General features: G+C 26.0%; 1 protein-coding gene across 1 annotated transcript; it reads left to right on the plus strand.

Moving 5' to 3' along the window:
* Positions 1–1,159: 1,159 nt before the first annotated feature.
* LOC117167891 (vam6/Vps39-like protein) lies at positions 1,160–21,700 on the plus strand. The gene is made up of 11 exons (XM_033353126.1): positions 1,160–1,324; positions 3,766–3,939; positions 4,117–4,375; positions 6,913–7,145; positions 10,720–10,964; positions 11,049–11,480; positions 14,171–14,488; positions 17,315–17,741; positions 17,821–17,937; positions 19,730–20,054; positions 21,441–21,700. Exons 1-11 carry the CDS (start codon positions 1,255–1,257, stop codon positions 21,502–21,504), a joined length of 2,664 nt encoding a protein of 887 aa, XP_033209017.1. The 5' UTR covers positions 1,160–1,254; the 3' UTR covers positions 21,505–21,700.
* The last annotated feature ends 4,392 nt before the right edge of the window (positions 21,701–26,092 follow it).

Raw genomic sequence — 26,092 nt, forward strand, 5'->3', positions numbered from 1 at the left:
TTTTTAAATTTCATTCAACTAAAAATTACAAATTATCAACAAAATACTGTGGAAATCTTCCACCAAAACCGATTAATTTAAAAATATGCAAAAAAGACTAATTGCGTATAGAAACAGTTGAATTTTCCACCTGAAAATATTATTTTTCAGTCGAAAAAATTAATTTAAAAAGCAAAAAATGATTATTCAATTAAATAGTTACATTTTCAACCATCGAGATGAACTTATACCTTATATGATAAATATTCATCTCTTCAACTGCGAAAAATTCAACCAAACAGTTGCATTTTGAAACAAAAAGAAGCTCAGTTTCTATATACAGAAAAACTTAATTTTCAAACAAAAAAGATTTGTTTAAAAAAAAAAGTACAAAAATATTTTTTTTCAAAATTGATCTTTTTGATATGATTATTTACGTTTTTTAGTACTAATTTACTCTTCATTAGTTAAAAATTAAACGGTTTGTTTGACTTTATATTTAAATCAGTTGACATTTTTACTATCATATCAATTATTGATTATAGCTATGAATTAGATCAATCAGTCAATTTTCGGAAAATGCAGTATTTTGATTTTAGATGTCAGGAATTTAAAGCGTTTCTGAATAAAGTTAATATATTATGAAACTTTCGATATTTTCTGAAACTTTGGTCTGATGAAACGTCTCATTGTTTCATGAAACTTTAATTGTTTCAATGAAACGTGTCATTGACTCACATCCCTACTAGTCCGACCTATTTGCTAGGTTTATTACATTTATAAATAAGTTTTTGTTTTCTTTTTCGTAAAAATGTATATACTTTTCGGAGGGGACATGAAGTTGCGCCGTAGGCATGTACGCAGCAATACGTGATGGCGGGTTTTTTTAATCTCCGCGCAACATCTGCGCAAACGTCAAAAATAATCAGGGCAAATAGTAGTGGGAGCAATAGATAAGGTGAAGCTCAATATATTGAGGTTCATATAATCGAGTTCTGACTAACGTATAATAAATTTTCTTATTTATTTTAAGCTGAGAATCTCGAAAGACGCGTCAGTGACGTCAATGAACAACTCCGGGGCATGGATGGGTAGGTCAATCTGCGCACCTGTTGTACGCGGCGCACTCAACCTGTTTTCGAATATCTACGGACCTTGTCAAGCAATGACAGACGATAAAAATCGAAAATGGAAATGTCAAACGTGATATAAAATTTGAATTATCTGCTAAAAAAGTGAATTGAATATAAATTCCTTTTGCATGAAAGTATAAAAATGCACGACGCTTATGAAGCCACCGCAATATTGAAGTTAACTGTTCAAATTGAGTCGATAGCAGCTTATGGTTAGTTTATAACCTCTCTTATTATCGTTACACATTGGCGAATAACTTTTAGAAATTTGATAAACAGAAAAAATAAAATTCGAATTTTCGAGCTAATTTTAAATTATCTAATTTATAAAGTTTCATTGAAATTATTCTTGAAATATTTTAATTTCATTTTTATTTTTCCTATTTTAAAATTATTGACTTTGAAAGTTTTTAAATTGAAAACTGTGCATTTTTTAACAATTTAAATTTGAAATGACAGAATGTTGTATGTTTAAATTCTAAATATGTACACATTATTTCAACTAAATTTACTTATACGATAAATGAACTTCAATGGTTAACTCTAAGGGTTAACTCTGATTGTGTCAGAATTCAATGCGTTTTAATTTGTTTTCTCCAAGTACTTGTAAGTTTCCAATGTATAACTTAACATTTGCGTTAAAAAATCGGTTACAACTTAAAGCGTCTAAATTTCCGGACGAAAAAGATTCAACATTAAACAATTATAAAGCAGAAACCATCTAAATTCATCACTTTATTTCGATGCCCTCAAAAAACACTATTACGTTTACTGCTACAAATTAATAATTAACAATATGCAAGCTTGATTGATTCAACTTGAAAATAGTGATTTATATCTGAATTTTAAACGCTGCGCTAGTTTGAAATTCCCTAATTTATAAAGTTTCCTTGAAATTATTCTTCAAATGTTTTCAATCTAAAATTGTTTCCAATTATAGAACTAGGCTTTAAATTGGAAGCTGTTTAATTCTGAACAATTAATATAAAGAAGAGAGTCTCTGATGTTTAATTTTGCAACTGCGATTTTTACTGTTATGCATTTATAATCGGTTGATTATTAAATTGCTTTTTTTTAAATTAAACAATTTTGAATTATTTAAATTAGAACCATATAATTTTTAATTTTGTTAACATTAGATTATTCTAATTTTAAACTTTTATATTTTAAAATTATTTAGTTATAAAGGATTTTAGTTAAAAATTGTACAATTTTTCCTTTGTTAGCCCTGAACAATCTGGAAAATTATGAAAAATTCCATAACAGTAGACAGTTCGTATAACTCATTATTAATATTTCAAGAGTTTCAGTAAATAAAAAAATAAAATAAAACAGATATTCACATTCCTTATCAATTCCTTGCCCTTCATATCCTATTTTACTAATTTTAAGATTCAGTTTTTAATCCGAAAAGTGGTAAACTGATTTTTTTGTGAATTAATAAACCGCGCTTGGTTTTTAAGGATTTGTTTATTTTTTGAACAAAACTGGAGGATTCAATTGCTTAATATTGCAGTACGACGAAAAAGTTTAAATAATAATAAATAATTTTCTTTCTTCCCTTCACGATATTTTTTAAAATTTTTATCGTTTATTCAAAAGAAATCTTTTTATAGTCCTTTTAAAGAAAAATCGTTTATGTCAGTGCAATACCGTTACAATTAATTTTGATTTTCTCGGAATGGAATAATTAGTTTTTATCAAACATATGTTATTTTTATTTAGCTTCCCCAAATCTTAGAAGTAGGTTTTTATTTTTGGTAAATTTTAACTAACATTCTTGGATGATTTACTCGGAAGTCGTTCACTTTTTTTTAGATCAACACTTTTTTACCCTTATTCGGAATCTCAATTTTCCTAGGAGTAAGTTTTTATTTTTTAATTAAAATGTGTGTCAGCTGACACATATATTGTCCCGAAATTAAAGAACTGATTTTAATCAGTTTTTTTAGCTTAAGTATTAGCAACATGTCATCTCGGAATTAAACGTCGTAGTAGATATCTCATCTTTAAATGGTGATTGCGATTTTACATAATTTTTTTTCGCTCCTGAAAAATTCGGATTTTTTTGGTTATCTACTTCTGTACTGCCACCCATTATTTTGAGATAATAGTCTGACTTTCAAAACATTTCAGGTTCTATATTACTGCCAATAACTATGTAATAACAATATTTTCAAAATAACACGATATTTAATAAAAATGTCCCCATTTTGATTTTTGAATGCATTTCGTTATTTTCTGTTATAAAAATTTGCCTTTTTTGCGAAAAGTAGTTGAACTTTTTCAGGAATTTTCACTCTACTACTTTTTGGCACGTACAGATTGCAGCATAAAAAATTGGACAGAATATTAATTCTAATATTTGAAAGGTAAATTCCTAAAGTGCAATGCCCTTGACTAATGAATAAAATTGTTTAGTTATTATAGTTTAATCTAGCAGTTCAAGAAGTAAGATATCATTTTTTAATCTTTTGGGAAGTCCATCAACTAGAAAATACTTGCTAAGAGTATTTTAAAAAATAAATAAACATTAAAAATTCAAATATGAAACTCAATTAAACTGAATTTTATTTCGATGATAAAAAATCTGCAGATTCCAAGCACATCCTTTAATTTTAATATACTTAATTAAATTATTTATTTATTTCAGATGATAATTTACTGATTGGAACAAGGGAAGGCCATTTGTTGATGTACAATGTTCCTTCTAAATCTCATGATCATCATAAATTGGAATTGTTAGGCCACAACAAGAATTTCAATAAGAAACGTATCATTCAAGTTGATGTTGTACCAGAATATAATTTATTGGTTCTTTTAACAGGTGTGTTTTTCTAACTTTATAACAAAACTATGATGTTTGTTGATTAATTGTCCATAGAAATAAAAATTCACATGAATTGGAAAAATGAATGGCTATTTAAAAAATATATTTTCTTTTTTAATTTTTGTACGCAAGTAAATCAAATTCTATCGATATCTGATAGATATTATTTTTTAGATAACATAATATGTATCCACGACCTGAAATCTCCTACCATACATCAGATATGTCAGCTTCCGAAGACTCGAGGTGCAACTCTCTTTGCTTTGGACATGCAGTGCACAGAAAGTTTAACTGGGGAAAAAAATACTGTGGTCCGTTTATGTGTCGTGGTAAAACGAAAACTGCAATTATATTATTGGAAAGAGAAAGTTAAGAAATTTGAAGATTTTTTAGATGAATTGACTGTTCCAGACATACCAAAAGAGTTGGCGTGGTAGGTAGTCAATATTTAATGCCTATTGTCATCCCGTTTTAAGGGGCCGTACTGAAATTGCGTAACGGACGATAGGCCATCTTCAAGTACCCCCTCCCATTTTACTGTATGGCTTCCAGAAATATTGAGATATGGGACTTGGAACTAATGGAAACTTTTTGTATTTAACATAATACATGCGTTGCAGGATGAAAACATAAGTTTCAATATTCTATGATTTTTTCTTACATAATTTTTTTTTTTCGGGCCCATTAACATTCAAATATCAGTATTTTAATCTTGCAATATTTTTAATACGTGATCTTTTATAAATTGCATAAAACAATAATTCAGGAGCAAATTTTAAATTTATTTTAAACAAAAAAAAAAGGATATTCTATCATAAAAGATGACTTTTTAATAAAATAATTATTAAAAAAAATTTAATTCTTAACAAGAAAGTGTAATAGTTGATACTTTAACCAAGAAAGATGAAATTTCGTTTAAAAAATTAATGTTTAAATCGAAAAGAGGAATTTTTAACAAATAAAGATTTTTCAGTCTTGAAAAAAATGTCACCCGAAGTATTGAAGCTTCAAGCCAAAAAACGAGTTTTGTGTACAAAAATTGAATTTTCAGCCAGAGAATATGTAATTTCAGCAAAAAATTAATTTTTAATAAGTTAGTTAAATTTTCAAACTTCATTAAAAAAATATATATTTCAACAAAGTAGTTCAACTTTTGAGATGAATTTATAACTAAAAATATGAATTTTCAACCAAAAAATTATTTCTTAGCAAAGTGGTTCAAATAACATTTTCAAACAAAACAGTTGAACCCTCAATCAAAGTAGATTAATTTTTAACCAATCAGTTGCATTTTTATCCAAGAAAGATGAAATTTCTACTAAAACAGATGAATTTTTAAATCAGAAAGAAACATTTTCGAAAGAATAGTTGAATTTTCATCTGAAAAAGATTTCATTTGATTTTTCAAAACCAAATAAAAATAATATAAATTTTAAACAAGGAAATTTTCTACGAAATAGTTACATTTTCAACAAAACAGAAAAAAGTTGAATTTTCGACAAAAAAGAATGACATTTTAACCAAATTGTTGAACTTTCAATCAAATAGTTGCACTTTTATCACATAAAGGTACAGTTTTTACTAAAATAGATAAATTCTTAAATTAAAAATATAAATTTAACAAAAATAGTTGAATTTGTATCTAAAAAAGATCTGAGTTGACTTTGCACCACCAAAATATGAATTTTAAAGAACAAGTAAGTTTGCTACGAAATAGTTGGATTTTTAACAAAATATATGAATTTTGAACCAAACAGTGGCGTTTTTATTCATGAAAGATGCAATTTCTACTTCAATAAACAATTTTTTTTAAATTAGATAGACAAATTTTCAAAAAAATAGTTTAAGTTTCATCAAAAAAAGATTTGAGTTTGACTGTTTAACATCAGAATATGATTTTTAAATAAGAAGTAATTTTTTTACGAAGATACTTCAATTTTAAAACCAAAAAGACGAATTTTTTAACAACACAGTTGAAATTTGATCTAAGAAAGATACAATTTCTGCTAAAGTAGATGCATTTTTTAATAAAAAAAAGAAATTTTCAAAAAAATAGTTGAATTTTCACCCAAAAAAGGTTTTAGTTGACTTCTCAGCAACAAAGTATGAATTTTAAACAAGTAAATTTTCTAAGAAACAGGTGAATTTTACGCCGAAAATAATTATTTTTTAACAAAATTGTTGAATTTATGAACAAATAATAAAATTCATAACTAAATATATAATATTCAGGAAGAAGCAACTACAAAAAAATATATATAAATACAAGGCAAATAAATTGTGAACATTTTCATTTTATCTGGCCCTTAATAATAATTAGAGGCCAGAATCATAAACTTGTAACATTTTTAACCTAGAAAGATTTACAAACGGAATAAAACCATTTTAAATTAAATTTGAGATTTTTAAAATTTATTTTGCTTCACAGTTATTTAAACTTATAGAAATGCCCTCACTTGCAAGATTTTTTTTTCTAAATCTCTTTTTCTAATAAATAAAATTCCTCAGATTTTTTTGAAATTGGTGTACAATTGCTGCAAGTTATTTATTTAATCTGAAAATTTCTAAAAATTACGTACAGAAAGGAAGAACCCTCCCCCCTCTGAAACAAATCGTAACAAAATCTCTCGATCCCTACCTCCCTCTTAAGCTGTCGTGTAATTTAAGTACGGTCCCTAACCCTCTCAGCCTCGACTGGGTATATTATACCCGGATGATATTTTCGGCTCGCTATATAGTTGTTTCAGTTTTGTGAAAACATTTATAGTAATAAGTTAAATTTATCTTATTAAGTTCACAGTATTCATTTTTCTGAGACTTTCAGCTATAATTTTTTTTAACAATCCCGCTACGTTAATTAGAACCAAAGATATTGAAGTCTAGACTGAGAGGGTTAATTCAATTTCGTTTTTAATTATACTCAGTAATACTCAATAAAAATAAACAAAAACTCCTTCTCTTTTGCTGCAGGTGCGGTGAGACACTTGTCCTAGGCTTTCGTAGTCTTTCCTACACTTTAATGGATTTTAATGGTACGATCAAGGAATTGTTTCCTACGGGTAAATCTCCTGAACCAAGTATTACAAAATTATCAGACACTTCCTTCGCCTTGGGTAAAGACTCTCAATCTATTATTATGGACACCAAAGGCGATTTAGTGCAACACAATCCCATTAAATGGTCAGATTCACCAAGTGCAATAGGTATTATTTTTTATTTATGATTGAAAATTAACAACTTTATGCAGTTGAAAAATTTGCAGCGGGAAAATTTAATATCATGTGATATTGTGCAAGCTTGTAGTGAAATTCGAAATTCTTTAAAAAAGCTGCGATTCCTTTTTCTTCTTTTTTTAGTATCGTTTTCAGGATGGCTCCTGGATCGGGAAACTGGGAATTTTACGAGACAAGGAAATGACAGTAAATATTTTTTTGACCAGGAATTTTACAAATGTTTTGAAAAAAAATCTGTTCAAGTTTCATTTTAACAGTTAAAAAAAATTGAATTGTTATCTGTTTAAATTATGATTTTAAATTTTCATTTTGAAGTGAACATTTTTCATTCAAAGAATTTTAAAATGCCGTTTTAAAGACTTAAAAACTAAAAATTAGAAGGGTTTGAAATTGACAATTTCAGACAAAAAACATTTTTATTTGATCATCTGTGAAAATAAATTATAATGATTTTTAAACTTGAACTGGACATTAACGATTTACAAGTAAATAATAATAAAATTCATTTTACATGATGATTCGGAATTCAAAATTGAAGAATTTTGAGATTGGAACGTTGAAAATTAAGCCGTTCCAATTAAAAAGTCTTAGTAGTTAAACAAACGTGAACGCCCGATTGAAACTTTATAAACTATTTTTAATTTTTAAAACACTTTAAAATAATATATTCATAATTATTATTTATTATTGATTAATTAATTTATTATTATTAGTAGTAAATAATTATATACAAATTTATTAAATTTCAAATACTTTCCGTCTAAAATTTGAAATTGTTTAATTAAGAAAAAGATCAATTGCCTAATATTTAAAAATATTTGACTGTTCATTTAAAATCTGTAGTAAGAAAACAAAAATAATAAACTTTGACTGTTAAAACTTAAATTGTTCTAATTGAAAACTTTAAATTTTTAAGTGAAATTCTTGACTTTTTACACATAAATAAATATTTATAACAAAATTTCGGTGCCTGCGATGGCCTAATTTAAAACAAAATATAGTTTTTTGTAGATTGCGAACAAAAAATTTAGAAGCTTTGCAAGAATTGTGAAAGGTTTCAATAGAAAAAAAAATCTTTTAAGATTCCTAGGAAAATTAAAAATTAATATTTTATTTGGAAAAATTAAGTTTAACACTAAAAAAGATTTTAAAATATTTCCAAAATTGTCAAAAATGAATCTGGAAGATTTTAAAGAAATATTTTTTATACTGCAGGATTGCTTAAAAATTTTAGGAAAAATTGTAGAAAATAGCAATATAATTTTTAAAAATATTTAAAATGCAAACTGTTCAAGATTTTGAAATAAAACTTTAAAGCTTTTTAAGGATTTTGAAACTACTTGAAATAAAAATAATTTAACTTCTAATTTAAGAACCGTTCAGTTTATGAAAAAAAAATTATATCGGTAAGTTTTTAATTTCGTTGACCGTGAAAAATGTTTGTGTACCGGGAAATGACCGGGAATTTTTCATGTGAATTAGACGGCCACCCTGGTTTTTGTTTCCCGAACGTAAAATAAAAAGAATATTTAACATTTCAAAATTCTTTCTATATATTGTTCATTTTATTAATTTTGCATTTATTTAAATTCTGGAAGCCACTGTTTGGAAATTTAACCTTTTTTATTTTTCAGGGATCAAAAATTAAACCATTTTGTTGAAAATTGATTTCAATTAGTAGAAATTTAATTTTTGTTGACCAAAAATTCAACTGTTTGGTTGAAAATTAATCTGTTTGTGTAGATGACTCAACTATTTTATTCAAATTTCGTCTTTTTCGGACGAATTCAAGTGTTTTTACATTAAAACAACAACGAAATATTTGTTAAAATATCAACTATTACATTTTTCCGTACCAATTAATCTTTTTTGATTGAAAGTACAACTACTCATCTTTTTCGGTAGCAAATTCAACAATTTGTTTGAATTGTTTTTTAAACTGAAATATCAATTGTTTTAAAATTTAACTGCTTTTTTTTAATTCGTCTTTTTGCTTTGAAAATTCATCTCTCTTTTTTTAGAAATTTCATATTTTTTGTTAAAAAATGCAACTCTTTTGTTAAAACTTGGTCGTTTTTGGTTAAAAAATCCACTATTTTGTTGAAAAGTCATATTTTTGTTATGAATTTACATATTTTGGATATATTAAAATATGTTTCGATTGAAATATCAAATATTACATTTTTCGTTCATTTTTTTTCTTTGTTGAGAATTCATCATTTTAGTTGAGAATTCATCTCTTTAGTTGAAAATGTGATTATGTTGATGAAAAGTGATCTATTTGGGTTAAAAAAATCTACAATTTCGATAAAAAGCCAAAACATTTTTTTCATTAATTTAAGTGTTTTTTGTTTAAAATTAAAACACTTTTTCATGTTAATTCCAACTAATACATTTTTCGTTGAGAATTCATCTTCTTGTTTGAAAATTCAACTATTTGGTTAAAAATTGAACCGCTTTATTAAATATTATTTTTTTTAGGTTGAGGATTCATAATTTTAGTTGAAAATTCATCTCTGCTTGAAAATGTAACTGTTTTGTTGAAAATTGATCTTTTTGGGATCAAAAAATTACTATTTTATTAAAAAGCGATATTTTTTCATGAATACAAATGTTTTTCATTTAAAATTAAAACATCTTTTTAATGGAAATTTAAACTATTACATTTTTCGTCGGGAATTTATCTTTTTTAGTTGAAAATTCAAGTACTTGGTTAATAGTTGATAATTATTTTATACGAAGTTCTTTTTTTTAGGAATGATTTTATTTTTAAAAATACTCCATTTTTTTAGTTGGAGCATTATAATTTTAAGTTGAAAATTCATCTCTTTAGTTGAAAATGTAACTATTTTGTTGAAAATTGGCCTTTCATGGTAGAAAAAGCTACTATTTAAAGCCATATTTTCTATGAATTAAAATTTTTTTATTTAAAATTAAAACATTTTTTTATTTAAATATGAACTATAACATTTGTCTTGGTTCAAAATGCATTATTTTTATTTGATATGCCAGTAATTTAAAGCATTCCAATTTGAATTTTATATTAGTGCCTACAATAATTTTATTTAAAGAAATTAATTCCCCTCTTATACTAAAATATAATAATACAAAAAATGTGAAATTGATATAATCAAAAAAGATTCTCTTTTAAAGCGGTTCATTTTTTAATATCTGAAATTTCTGTTTATGATTCTCAAAAAATGAATCGAAATCTTGTAAAAGAAGGGAGAGAAAGGGGAAAATTGAGTCAAAATACTCGATTTTATATGTTTCAGGGAATTTTAACATATTTCAGATGAATGGGGAGATTGGGTAAAAAAGAAGAGGGACTATGATCCCTGATGTTTTCTTTTGAAATACTACGTATCTAATTTTGTAGGCCTTGAAATTAAACCTATTCAACTTAAAATTTTGATTACTGGAAAAAATGTTGAAATCGCGGAAAATGACCAGAAATGTCTGGAGTATTTTGACACCTAAACTTTTAGAACTAAATAAAAATGTCGATAGTTCTGGAATTTCAGTTTATTACCAATATTTCCAGCCTCCGACGATCCTTACCTTTTGGGCATCGTTCACGATTCGTTGGAAGTTTACACTCTTGAAGGCTGCCAACATATTCAGAATATACCAGAATTAAATAAAGCCAGATTTATATACAGATGTAAACAAGGCAGAGTTTTCGTCGCATCAATAAGTCAAGTCTGGTGTGTAAATGCAGTGGACCTAGCCCAGCAAATAAGAACCCTACTCGAACAAAATCAATTCCAGTTAGCTTTAAAATTAACAGTAAGTTTGCATTAATTATTTCCCCCACAAAATATTCAATCAAGTAGATTATGAAAGTAAACAATAAAATAAAAATATTTTCAGAACCTCTCAGACATAAAGGATGAAGAGAAGTCCAGAAAAACGCACAAAATCCAAACGCTTTATGCTCATCATCTCTTCTGCAATAAAAAGTTTCAAGAAGCAATGGATCAGTTTTTGAAACTGGGAACTGATCCGTATGAAGTGATCAGGCTATTTCCAGATTTAGTGTCACAGACAAATGTAAATGAGAATAATGAACCAGTGACGGGTCTGCCGAAACTTCAAGATCGAGATTTAGAAAATGGACTGCTTGCTCTCATAGCTTATTTGACTGAAGTGCGGCACAAATTGATGGGGGATAGTCAGTCAAAGGAGAAGGATAAAAATGAGAAGGGCAGAGAAAAAGACGAGAGGGGAAAGAATATGACTGCGGTCGCCACTGAGCAACTTCTGAAAATTATAGATACTACACTTTTAAAGTGTTATTTGCAAGTAATTATCCTTAATCACTTATTGAGGGTTGCTACAGGTCAGGGAATTCTGGAAAGTCAGGAAAAACCAGAAAGAGTCAGGGATTTTGCGATAACTTTACAAAATTTTCAACCTCCCCACAAACACAAAATCTGACTAAGATTTTATAAACTTGCGGAAAGGACATACACATAAATTCTGTTAATTGAACAAATGTGGAAACTTAATGAAAATTTTCTTTTCTTTATTGATAATTGAAAAATGTTGTTAAAAATTATTATTCTTTTTTTTTTTTTTTTTTTTGAAAATTCAACTCTTTGTTGACTGGAAAATCTTTTTTTGTTGCAAATTTGTCTTACGTTAAAAAATGTATCTATCATCGCATAAATTGCTACTAGTTTGTTAAAAAATGAAACTGCTTGGTTGTAAATTAATCTGTTTTGGTTGAGGATTCAACTATTGCGTTCGAAATTTTTTTTATGGTTCAATTCAACTGTTTTTAGTTTAAAATAAAAATATTTTGTGGTTGAAATATCAAGCATTACATTTTTTGTTGAGAATTTATGTTTGTTGGTGAAGATTTATCATTATATTTAAAAAACTTACCTCCTTAATGGAAAATTGAAATATTGTATTAGAAATTCTTTTTTCTGGCTTGAAATTAGATTTTTTTAACTGAAAATTTAATTATTACATCCATTTTTGGTTGAAAATGTTTTTTTTTTCTATTTTAAAATTCATGTATTTTTGGTCAAAAGTTCAAATATTTTGATTAAAATTCAATTTTTTGTTTGCAAAAAAACATAATTTGTTGTCAATAAAGCAACTATTGGGGAGAAAATAATTCTTCTCAGTAGTAATTTTATTTTTTTTCTTTGAAATTAATTTATTTGAATTTACTTATTTTATTAAAAGTTACTTATTTTATTAAAAGTTACTTTTTGTGACTAAAAATTTAACTATTACTTTTTTTTTTTATTTATCTTTTTTTCTATGAAAACTCAACTATTTGGTTGAAATTTCATACTTTTTTTGTTAGTAAAAATTTGTTTTGAACTGAAACCAAAACTATTCCATTTTTGGTAAAAAATTGGTGTTTTTTAGGTGAAAGTTGATGTATGTTGTTAAATAGTGTTTTTTTTTATTGCAGAAAATTTCAACTCTTTGGTTTAAAATTCCACTTTTGATAATTCCACAAATTTGGTTAAAAATTAGTTTCTTTGTTTGCTAGAAATTTCATCTTTTTAGTTAAAAGTTGATTTTATTTGGTGGTGCATTGATTTTTTCAACTAAAAATTGCATTATTCTATTTTTTGTTGAAAATTGATGTTTTTTAACTGAAAATTCATGTATTTTGTTGGAAACTTGTCATCTTTTATAGAAAATTAAATTTTAAGTTTTTATTAAAAATTCATATTTTTGAGTTCAAAATTTAACTGTTTTGTAGAGAATTCTATTTCCTTGGTTGAAATTAGATCTTTTTTATCTGAAAATTTAACAATTACATTATTTATTTTAAATTGATTCTATTTAGCTGAAATTTCATTTTTCTTTTACAAAAGTCAATTTTTTAACTGAAAATAAAACTTCTATTTTTTATTGAAAAATTGTTCTATTTAAGTTAAAAATGGTCATTGTTGGTAGAAAATTAATCGTCTCAGTTAAAAATTAACTTTTTTTTTGAAAACATCAAATTTTTAACGGAAAGATAATATTTGAATAACTATTCTGTTTTTGGTTGAAAATTGTTTTTTTTTTTCTATTTTAAAATTCATGTATTTTTTGTCGAAAATGCGACTATTTAGCTTAAAATTCAATTTTTTGTTTGCAAAAAATCATAATTTGTTCTTAACAATGCAATAATAATAATGCAATTGTGTAAAAAATCATTCTTCTCAGTAGTAATTTTATCTTTTTTCTTTGAAATTACTTAGTGTTTTTTTTATTGCAGAAAATTTCAACTATTTGGTTTAAAATTCCATTTTTTATAAATTCACAAATTTGGTTTAAAATTCGTTTCTTTTTTTTTTGCTAGAAAATTCACCTTTTTAGTTAAAAAATCATTTTATTTAGTGGAAGTTTGATTTTTTCAACTGAAAATTTCCCTATTTTATTTTTATTTGAAAATTCATGTATTTTGTTGTTTGTTTTTTGTTTGGTTGAAAATTTACCTATTTTGTTGAAGATTATTTTTTAAGAATCTATATTTTTGTTGAAAATTTGACTATTTTTGTTGTTGTTGAAAATTGATCTTTTTTTAGTTGAAAATTCATGTATTTCGCTGGAAATTTGTCTTTTTTATAGAAAATTTATCTCGTTGGTCGAAAATTAAACCATTCGGTTAAAAATGTACTTTTTGTTTGAAGATTAATTATTTTATTTAAAAAATCATATCTTTAGTTGGAAATTTAAATTTTTCGTTAAAAATTCATATTTTTCAGTTCAAAACTCAACTGTTTTGTAGAAAATTCTTCATTCCTTTCTTGAAAATTCCGAATTTTGGATGAACTTTTTTTCTTTATGGATTTTCTAGGCTTAGGCTTATTTTTGTTTCTGAAAGAAAAATTTATAACTATTAAGGGACAAAAAATTGTTTAGAGAAAGGTCGGGGAATTTCGAAATTAGGATTTTGTAGCGATCACGTTATTGTTTATTTATATACTTATGCATATATTCAAATTCCTAAGTATTTATTGATGAATATTATTTAGACTAATGATGCATTAGTGGCTCCTCTATTGAGATTAAATCACTGTCATCTGGCGGAAGCTGAAAAGACTTTAATAATGCACCAAAAGTATCCGGAACTCATAATTCTATATCAGACGAAAGGCCAGCATAAAAAGGCCTTGGAGTTGTTGGAGAGACAGTCGAAGGAGAATGATTCTAGCCTTAAAGGTACCGAGAGGACGATTCAGTATTTGCAACATCTAGGGAAAGAACATATGGATTTAATTTTGAAATTCGCTGGATGGATTTTGGAACAAGATCCAGGCGAAGGTCTTCGCATCTTCATGGAAGATATACAGGTGAAGATATAGCTCTTAAAAGTTTATCTATTATTTTAAAAGACACCATCATTTTTTCTTAGCCTGGATTTTGATTTTTAAATAAAAAGAAAATTATTTTAATTATTTTTAGTTTTGTTAATACTAGCGGTCCCACGGGACCGGGAAATTGCAAGGATTTTTTTTTAATTTTATAAACTTTTGGAAGAAATATATTCAATTATGAAATCATTTAGTTCAAGAATATTACAGTAATTCTAAAATATTTACTTTCAAAATTTGCCAATTTAGGTCTGCTTGTTTAAGCGTACATTTTTAATTCAAAGAACTTCAAAATGCAGTTTTAAGACTTAAACAATTACAAATTAAACAAAATTGAAGTAACAAAAAAAAGGATAAAAAACGTTTCAAGTAGACCAACTGTAAACATAAATTAATTAATTATTTCTAAAATTTAACTGCAAGCCGAGTATTAAAAATTGAACTGTTCCAACGCAAAAGTAGTTTAAAGTATTTCATTTATTTAATAATGTTTAATGTAAATAAATATAGGTGAATGGCCTCGAATCATTAAAATTTCTAAGTACTAAATTTATACTTTGAACGTTACAATTTGATTTTAATTTGTAAGCTTTATAACGTCTCTAGTGTAAAATTACTTAAAGTAGTATATTTTTTAACATTTTCGAATTCTTTAGTTCATTCACCAATTTAGAGCATTGAGAATTATAGGCTGGATTTATATTTCTTGATCAGAAATTTCTGAACTGTTCAATGAAGGTATATAAGTTTAAAGATTGGCAATTTACCGGCATTTAATATAAAATTGTTTAGTTAACAAATGCTAAAAGCTTCTACTTTATACGTGTAAATTATTGAGCATTTGAATTGAAAAAATATGAATAGAAAATATATTGACCCTTATTTTAGTTTAAAAGTATAACATTTAAAATAGCACCACTTTCAGTGCGTAACGAATTTTTTCTTGATTAAAACGGCCATCCTTAAATTCGAATTTCGAATGGATGAAAGTCCAATAGAACATTTTTTAACATTTTGAAAACGTTTAAATTCAATTGTTCAAAATAGAGCAATAATAAATTACGAAAATTCTGGAATTCAATTTTAACCTTGAAGAGGTTGAATTTACTCATATATTATCGTTTGAAATTAAAGAATCTTCCAATTCATATTGGACAATTTTTAATTAATGTATTAAAAATAACAATTATAATTTTTAAAAACTGTAATAACAATTAAACCATTTCTATTTCGATGGCGTGAAGAAATACATAAATTTGTAATTGAAAACGTTTAATATCAAAAATAGAAATTTAGAATTAGGAAAAATCCAGTTAAACCCCAACTGAAAAGCTAGAAATTAAACAAAATAGTCGAAACTTTAAGCGCTTACTTTTGAATAATTTTTGAACATAGTATTCAAAATGTTTTATTTTGTGGTTGGATGCAATAAAAATTTAACCATTTTGAATGCAACAAGGTGAAAAACTCTAAATTGTAATTTAAAAAATTAAAATTTAATAATCACATTTTAAGCTTTCAACAAGGAACAATCTAAAATGTTAAGTGATCAAACTAGAAGCACTTAAAGTGTAACAATTTGAAATTGTCATCAATTTTATGGATCGAGCAATTTAAAAATGATAAGCTCTAAAATTGCTGCGCCAACATGTTTTAAAAGTTTTCTTAATTAAACATTTCCTAATTGAAACGTAGAAATGTAAGCAATTTCATAATTAAGATAGTTGTGCCAAAATTAAAATGTATGAAAAAATGGTTTTACTAGGATTTTAATAATTAAAATAATATTTCTTAGGATGTAATTTCAAATAAAAACAGTTTTAATGAATAAATTCGCAAACTTACCGTAAAAATTGATTTATTTATTTTTTTTGCAATTGTATTTTTTTCCATTGTTTCTTATCTGTTTTTGAAAAATGATTGAATTTGCGTAAATGATGGCTTATTTTTCCGGGGAAAACATTCTTTACAACTCTACTGTTTCCAATTTTTTAATATATTTTTTAAGTCTGTAAAACTTTTTAAAAGTTGAAACTGAAGCATTCAAACTTTAACAATCTCAAGCTATAAAGCCTGAAAAATTTTTAAAAATAAGTAAATTTAAACTCGTGGAAATTTGAAAGCTGAACCTTTTAAAAAATTGACCATTTATACCGAGAAGCATTCAGGATCTTTAGAATTAAAGATTTTTTTAAAAGCGTAAGTTCTGAAGCCACTTAATAAAAACTAGTGTTTTAGCTCCCTCATAACATAAAAGTTATAATATTGGTTTCATAATTCAAAATTAAAATTCTTCTATAGCTCATTATTGCTCAATTTTTTTACCTCTAGATTGTTTTAATTTCAGAGAAATACGATAATATTTTTAATTGCAAGTTGGGAGATTGAAAATTGTTATTACTGTCTTCAAAATTTGTATTCTGGTCGTTAATGCAAAATACACACACCTACAAGTGATTATTAAAATAATAAATTCATTAGTCTTTAATTTTGAAAAATAATTTTTTTTTAATGGAAGAAACCTGAGACTAATTTGATACAAAATATTTTTTCCAAACGAAGCAAGAACCTCTAACCCTGACTCGATGTGATCAATCCTCTATAAAAAATGAATGTATAAAATTGATCTTGCTATTAAAAATAGATTTTTTCCCGGACAATATCGATGCTCTTTTATATGTTCTATCAATTTTGAACCTCTCCTGTTTTTTAAACTTCAGAACTAGTTGCTTTTTTGTGCTTTGAAAACAAAAAATCTTATTTGAAAGTAAAATTCTTACTAATTTATTTTCATATTTAAATCAGGAAGTTGAGCAATTACCAAGGCCCAAGGTTTTGGATTATCTCTTACGTTGCCATAAGGAATCAGTGATAACTTATTTGGAGCACGTAGTTTATGTCTGGGAAGATAGCAATCCTCTTTTCCATAATGTTCTGGTTCATCAATACAAAGAAAAATGTTTAACATCCATGAGCGAAAATGCAACACCCGCAGAAAAGCAAAATGTTCAACATATCAGACAAAAACTGCAACAATTTTTGCAAAAATCTACACAATACACGCCCGAAACCGTTTTAAGAGATTTCCCTTACGAATGCTTATTTGAAGAGCGAGCAATTATCCTCGGAAAACTTGGACGCCACAAGCAAGCTATATCAATATACATCAATTTACTGAATGATGTGCCAAAGGCAATTCAGTACTGTAACAACGTTTATGCGAGGTTCCAAAGTAAGATAAAATTAAAAATTTCTCTAAAAAATGCAATTGCAGGTATTGGTTTAACTCATTTTTGTTGTTGTAAACTAAGGTCAAAGTAGTGAAGAAATGAGCAAACAGCAAGATGGCTCAGACGAAGTATACATAACGCTCATACAACAGTTGCTGAAACCCGATAATGATGGAGTCTCTGATTTAATGATGGCTGGTAAGGGTTCGTTCATAAATCTACAAGTTTTTAAATGCATTAAAATAATAAAATACCTCTTTTTTTCTAATAAAATGTCCTTAAATAAAACTATTTGAAACTTTATTCAGTACCAAAGTAACAATTAAATTACAACCTAAAATGTTTAATCTTCATTTTCTACAAAAATCCACTTTTATAACGTTTTTTCACTTAACTTTTAGCTTTGGGATCAGAAACGTTATTTCGTAAAATGATTATCGTTTATTTAATAAGAGACATGTAAATTTCTTCTTTTTATAGAGGTTTCAACGCAAAATCATCTGTTATAGTGCGATACCATCATATTAAATTTAAACGAAGTTTGCGAATTTTGCGAAAAATGGCCCTGCATCGGTAAAGTTTAATAATAACTTAATAAGTTTGAAAATAACTTTCATATTTCAGTCTTCACACTCTTTTTACTTTCTTTTCCTATTTTTAAAATAATTATTTTTCCCCCTGATTTAAAAAAAAAACTGTCCCTTTTTCTCGTTTTTCGCTTAAATGCGATCTGAATTACTATAATTCAGGAACAAGGTCAAAATATTTTGGATTAAAAATTCGACTATTCTATTTTTGGTTCGAAATTTATCTGGTTTGATTAAAAACTCTATTATTTAGTGAAAAAATTTATTATTTGGATGAAAATGGAACTTTTTTGTTGAAAAGTAATCGTTTTTGGTTGAAAATTCAATTACTTGGTTAATAGTTCAAATACTTTGTTAAAAATGCAATTGTTTTTTTGGTTGAAGATTCACATCTTTAATAAAAAATTCAAAAATTTGGTTGAAAATAAACTTTTTTTATTGTAATAAATTTATTATTTTTGGTTGAAAACTTTACTATTTGATACAAAATTAAACTATTTTTATAAAATTTTAATTATTTGATAAAAAATTAACTTTTTCTGTTTAAAAATTATTTTTTCGGGTTAAAAAATTAACTGTTGAGTCGATAATTCGTCTTTTTGGCTTCAAAATTCAAAAAATTTTGTTGAAAATTTCTGTATTTAGTTAAAAATTCATATTTTTTTAGTAGAAAATTAATATTGTTGGTGGAAAATTCATATTTTTGAGAAAGTCATTGTATAAATACTCCAATTTTGGTTGGGAATTCATCCTTTATAAGTTGAAAATTAACGTTCGTTATTAAAATTCGTCTTCTTCGATTTTGAATTCACCAATTCTGTTGAGAATTTATGTATTTTTTGGAAAATTATTATTTTTTGATGAAATTCAATTAATTGAATTTCTGTTTTTTGTAATTAATTTTTTAAACTGAATATTTGACGATAACATTATTTGCTTAAAAATACCTTTTTTTAGTTGAAAATTCAACTATTTGGCTTGAGATTCATCTTTATTGATTGCAGATTGAAAAATCGTTGTTGGTAAAAAATTAATCATTCTTGATTGAATTTTTCGGGTTGAAAATTGTACTGTTTTTGTTTGAATTTTAACCTTTCTAAATTGGAACATTTGGTTTAAAATACATCTTTGCAGATTGAAAATTCAAATATTTTGATGAAGACATCCTTTTTGATCGAACATGAACTTTTTGGTAAAAAGTCACCCTTTTGTATTGATTGGCAATTAATTTTGTTGTTGAAAATTCATCTGTTTGCGTTAAAAATTCGTATCTTTTGGTAGAAAATCTGTTTTGACTCTAAAACTTAGGAATTTAACGTGTTTTATTTTTTTAATTTTATTCTTCTCTTAATCTGCCCGAATATGCTGTTTTTTGTTTTATTTGATTGAAAATAAATTTTTAGGAAATGTTCCGGAAATGCAGAGGACGGCTGCACCAGATTTAGAAACAGCATTAGAATTATTGGAAGAGCATGCTGCTAAAATAAAGCCCTTGAAAGTTCTAGAAGTTCTGCCTGACAGTGTTCAAATTGGAAGAATAAAGCATTTTCTGGAAGCAAGTTTGCAGAATAATATAAATGAGAAGAGGCGTATGCAAGTTCTAAAAGGTCTTTTGTATGCCGAGCATCTTCAAGTACAGGAGCAAAGAATGCATTATCAATCCCAAAGCGTCCTCATGACTGAATTCAACATATGTCCAGTTTGTAAAAAAAGATTTGGAAATCAAAGGTATGTTGTAACTAAAGGTCCTTGCATAAATTATGTGAAGTTTTCTTCTGAAATCTTGAACCACATACTCCCCTTTGTAAGGGGGGTACAAAAAATCTATAATAGATTTTTAACCCCCCTCCCCCACCATCTTACACAGTTTTTGCCAAAAAAGACGAATTTTTAATAAAAGATTTGAATTTTCAAATAAAACAGTTTCATTTTCAACCATGCAGGTGCATCTTTAACCAAAAAATAAGAAATTTGTACCAAAAAATATGGACTTCCCACTAAAAAGAACAATTTTCAACCAATAAAGATTTTTTAGTTAATAAATCAAATAATTGAATTTTCAATTAAAAAAATTACTCACAACTAGAAAAAATAATTTTTTACTAAGTAGTTGAATCTTCAACCAAGCCAGGTTCATTTTCAACTAAGCAGTTGCATATTTAACCAAAAAGTATGAAATTTCTACCTATCTATTTGGACTTTCAAATAGAAAAGACAAATTTTCAACCAGCCAAGATTTTTAAGTTAATAATAAAGAAAATTACATCCAAAATCTTGAATTTGTAACAAAAAAATCTATTTAAAAAACAGTTGAATTTTAAATAGCGAAGTAAGTCATCGAAGTTAAATTTTAAGCTAAATAATTTAATTTTTAACCCTGAATAGTTACAATTTTAAACTATAAAAAATTAATTTTGAACAAAAAATGGAAATTACATTGTCATTAAAAAAGTGAATTTTCAATAAAAAAATGTTCTACTAAATAATTGAATGTTTAGCCTAAGAAGATGAATTTTCAACTAAAAATGTAATAGTTGATATTTTAACCAAAAAATATTTCAATTAAAAATAAAAACCAGTTGAATTTAACCAAAAACGCGAATTTAAAAAAAATTGAATCCTTTACTAAAAAAGATTATTTTTCAACTAAACAGTTGCATTAATAACTAAAAAATTGACTTTCTAATAAAAAGGGTAGCTTTTCAACCAACGAAATTTGTAACTAAAAGGATGAATCTTCAACAAAAAAGTTCATTTTGCACCGAAGAAGTTTATATTTTAACAAGACAGTTGAACTTTTAACCAAAAAAAGAAGAAATTTCTTAATAGTTGAATTTTCAACAAAATCATTGAATTTTATACCAAAAAGGATAACTTTTTCACAAAATTTTTGAAAACAATTTTGAAAACAGCTGTTTACAATAGAATATGTTTATTTTTCGTTTTTTAGTAATTCGCAGACTGGAAAATATATATCTTATTGAAGAAATAGTTTTGACCCCCCCCCTCCCCCCTCGAATTCAAGAGAGTTTACGTAATTTATGCACAGCCCCTAATTTCTGATTTCAAATTTTAATAAAGAATGTTGATTAAAAATATCGCTATTTCTTGCAGCGCTTTTGCGAGGTACCCCAATGGAGATATTGTGCATTATTCGTGCCAAGTACGAAAAGCGTGAAGTTGATTGAGATTTTTGGACTGATTAGTGATGGAAATATACCAAAAGGTCGACTATTAAGTGTAAATACGAACATTTTGAGATTTGTAAAGACAAGTATGCATTTCTTTGTAATATTTTCTACGATATTAACTACTTGTGACTGTGGATGCATATTATAGAATTGCTTGAAATAAAAACTCCGTTTCGAAGTACAGCTCGTAATATGCATTTATAAATAAGATAGAATTGTTTTTTAATAGTCATTTTTGAAATTTTTAAAACCATTATATGTTAAAATATAGAGTAAAAGTATAATAATAATACTCCTTTGAATAGAAAGAGTAGTTTTATTTATGTAAAATTTTAAATGAATAGATGCTGTTAACAATAATAATTTCTCTAAAAAACGTAGGAAAATTGGGCTTATCGCCGACGTTTAAGCGTGTAACAGAGTGGCTACTATTTTTTAAATCTTCGCCTCCCGGTAAATATTCGTGATTTCTGCCGTTTACAAAAATATACATAAACATATAAGATCAATCGCGGAAGTAGATAAGCATCTATTGACTTTAAATCATATTAACAATTTAAAAATCAATTAATAAAACAATCACTAAACCAATTTTTAAATATTATGTTAAATTTTTTTAAACAATAATTAATACTTAATACTTTCGAATTGAAAGCGTCTGAAATTAATAATAATATATAGAACGATTTTCGACAATTTAATTATAAAAGGAAGATAAATTGTATAATTTCTAATTCGAATCGCTAAAAATTAAACAATTTTATTTGAAATTGAAGAATCGCGGAATTGAATGATTTTAGGTGAAAATTTTGAAAATAGGACAGTAACGACAAAAATGGAATATTTTAAGATTAGAACTTTTACGTTCGAATAATTTGAAGTTCAAAGCTATTAAATTTTAACATTTTGAAATTGAAGATGAAATTGAATATGTTAAAGTAAAATCTTTTGAAATTCTACAATTTAAAATTGTTATTACATAACAAAATTATAATTTAGACAAACTGAGACCAATTTTCCTCAACTCAAAACATGAATTATTCTGAAATAAACTTTCAAATTAATAGTAAAATAGAGTGGAAACAATAAAAAATGAACAAATGTCTACCAAGTGTACGTTTAATACGTACAATTTAACTTCATTTTTTCAAATATCATAAATATTACAACTTAAATCGAAAACTGTGACTTAAACTTCTGAGGAATTACAGCCATAAATTGTAACTGCAATTTTTTTGGATTTTTTTTAAAGAAGGTTCTCAAAGCACTTGCAAATTTGACGATTACATTCTCATTATGAAAGTGGTGCTTCTCGCTCAATAATTCTTGTCCAATAGAAAAAATTCTTCAAGATAATCCGTAAATTTTGTTCAAATATACTAAAAACAACGCTTTAAACTTACGGATCTCTTAAAAGCAAAAATTGCACATTTTTGAAAATAATTCAACTTTTTGAACTTTTGTCTAATTAAGAAATTTCATAAGAATAGTTTCGAAATACATATATTTTATATCTAGTAGAAATTGGGATTGATATTTCTTAACCTATTAAAAATATTTTTTTTCCTGTTTTTTTAAATTTTCAAAATTTTGAAAAGCATGTAACTTTTTGAAATTTAATCGATTTTAAAAATGTCTTCAGGATAATGTACAAGTTTTTTTTCCGTGTACCAAAAAGTTTGACAAAAATTTCTAAAACTCGTAAAAAATTTGTATTCAAATTTTGAAAATGTTTTTACTTTTTGAGTTTTTGTCTAATCGAAAAATCTAACTGTGATAGTTTCCAAATATGTTTGATATCTAGTGACGAATTTAAATGAAATTTCCTATAATCTATCAGAAAAATATTTTTGTCTATTTTTCTGCACGTTTTCAAATTTTTCAAAAGTATATAACTTTTCTAATTTTTATCGAAATTAAAATTATTTGGATAATTTGAAAGTATTCTACCCATCAATAATAAACTACGACCAAATTTTTCTAAAATTTGGAGGAAAAAACATTTCAAATTATGAAAATGCTCTAAATTTTTTAATTTGTGTTGGAAATATCAGCTTAACGAACTTTACCTTAACTTTGGAAACCTAATAAATTGTATGAAAAGCTGACTTGATTGGACAAATACTTCAAAACTGAGTGTGGCTACAACATTCAGGTAACCATACATGCATGAAATTTTATGATTTTCGGATTCTGTGAGTTCCAAAATGTGAAGATCCGTTAAAAGTCAGAAATCGAAAATTTGGACGATAACATTAGACTCTCATCAATGAGAATACAAAAATGCGAACTAACGAAAAATTGTGATATTAAAACTTTTTTGTACTCAAACCCTTAAAAATTTCGATTATTTAAAATAAATTTGAATCCCTTCAAAATAAATCATTTTTAACTTAAAAATTATATTATCAAAAGTTGAACCAATTCAATTTTAATTAAAATATGAAAACCCATGAAAAGGTAAAATAACAAATATTCCCACTGCGCGGGCGTAAACTTTAACTACATTTTTTCAAGTGTCATAAATATTATAACTTAAATTGAAAACTGTGATTTTAACTTCTGAGGAATTACAGCCATAAATTGTAACAGCAATTTTTTTCGATTTGTTTTTAAAGAAGATTGTCGAAGCACCTACGGCTTTGAGGATTACATTCTCATTACGAAATTCGGCCTCGATAATTTGGGTCCAATTGAAAAACTTCAGCAAGATCATTTGTAAATTTTGTTCAAATCTGCTAAAAACAACTTTTTAAACTTACGGATTGCTTATTTTTGAAAATGATCCAACTTTTAGAAATTTAGATTGTTATTTCTTAGCCTATTAATTTTTTTTTCCTTTTTTTAGAAAATTTTCAAAATGTTGAAAAGCATATAACTTCGAATTTTTATCGAATTTAAAAATCTTATTAGGATAACTTGCAAGCCTTTTTGCCGTACACCAGAAAGTTTTACAAACATTTCTAAAGCATACAAAAAATTTCTGTGCAATGTTTGAAAAAGCTCTAACTTTTCTAGTTTTTGTCTAATCGAACAATTTTACTAAGATCTGAACTTGACCTTCATTTTGGGAACCTTAAGAAGTGTATCAAAGGCTGACTCGATTGGACAAATCCTTCAAAAGTTAGCGTAGCTACAGCATTCAGGTAATCATACATACAAATATACAGCCATAAAGACATACCCAGACAGACAGATGCACATACAGACAGACGCCAATAAAATTTTATGAGTTTCGGATTCTGTGCGTGTCGAAACGTAAAGATCCGTTAAAAACCAGAGATCGAAAATTTGGACGATCGCATTTGTAAAAATGTAGTGCTCAACATTAAATATCAGAACTTTAAAATTTTAACCATTTGAAATTACCGAAATTATTCTATTATTACTGATGTATCAATTTCAGATAGTTTAATTTTTATCTTTTTTACATTCTAAGTTCATTAATCAGATATTTCAAACCAAAATTAAAAAATTGAGAGCATTTTCAAAATTTTGAAATTTTTGTTGTTGAAATTTTATAAATTGTCCGCAAAGTGTCTTATAGATAGGTAAAATACTTGCAAATTATCTAAATAAAATTCTTTATTTTGATGAAAATTATAAAAAGTTCTATACTTTTAAAATTTTGAAAATTTTCAAAAAATAAAAAAAATAATTTTTTTGATAGATCCAAAAATTTCATTCAAAATTTTCACCAGGTTCCAAATATATTTCAAAACTATTCTACCCGAATTTTTCGATTAGCCCAAAATTAAAAAAATTATAGGATTTTCAAAATTTTCAATTTTTTTTTTAACTTATAAAAATTTTTGTCAAAGTTTCTCATAGATGGGTCAAAGACTTGCAAATTATCCAAATAAAATCTTTAATTTTCATGAAAATTTGAAAAGTTATATACTTTTCAAAAATTAAAAAAATTTTTTAAAATAGAAAAAATGATCTTTTTCATAAATCCAAAAATTTTATTCAAAATTTTCACTAGATACCAAATACATTTCAAACTATTCTAGCCGAATTTTTCGATTAGCGCACAATTTAAAAAATTAGAGCTTTTTCAACATTTTAGACATTTTTTTTCAAGTTTCAGAAACTGTTGTCAATGTCTCCGATTCTTGACAAAAATACTTACAAATTATCCAAATGACATTTTTAATTTGGATAAAAATTAAAAAAGTTAGTATAATGTAATCGTTCAAATTTTCGATCTCTGTTTTTTAACGGATCTTTAGGTTTCGGCGCGCACAGAATCTGAAAATCATCAAATTTTGTCTGTGTCTCTCCGTCTGTACGTCTGTCTGTGTGTCTGTATGAATGTTTACCTGAATGTTTTAGCCACACTAACTTTTGAAGGGTTTGTCCAATCAAGTCAGCCTTTCATACAATTCATAAAGTTTCCAAAATTAAGGTCAAGTTCGTAAAGCAGATATTCCCAACGAAGATTTACAAATGTAGAAGATTATCAAAATTTGAAATTTTTTTCAAATTTTAAAAATTGTTGTCAAAGTTTCTTATAGAAGGGTAGAAGACTTGCAAATTGCCAAAATAAAATTTTCCATTTCGATGAAAATTAGA

This window comes from Belonocnema kinseyi, chromosome 2, assembly GCF_010883055.1.
Source record: "Belonocnema kinseyi isolate 2016_QV_RU_SX_M_011 chromosome 2, B_treatae_v1, whole genome shotgun sequence".
Taxonomy (NCBI): Eukaryota; Metazoa; Arthropoda; class Insecta; order Hymenoptera; family Cynipidae; genus Belonocnema; species Belonocnema kinseyi.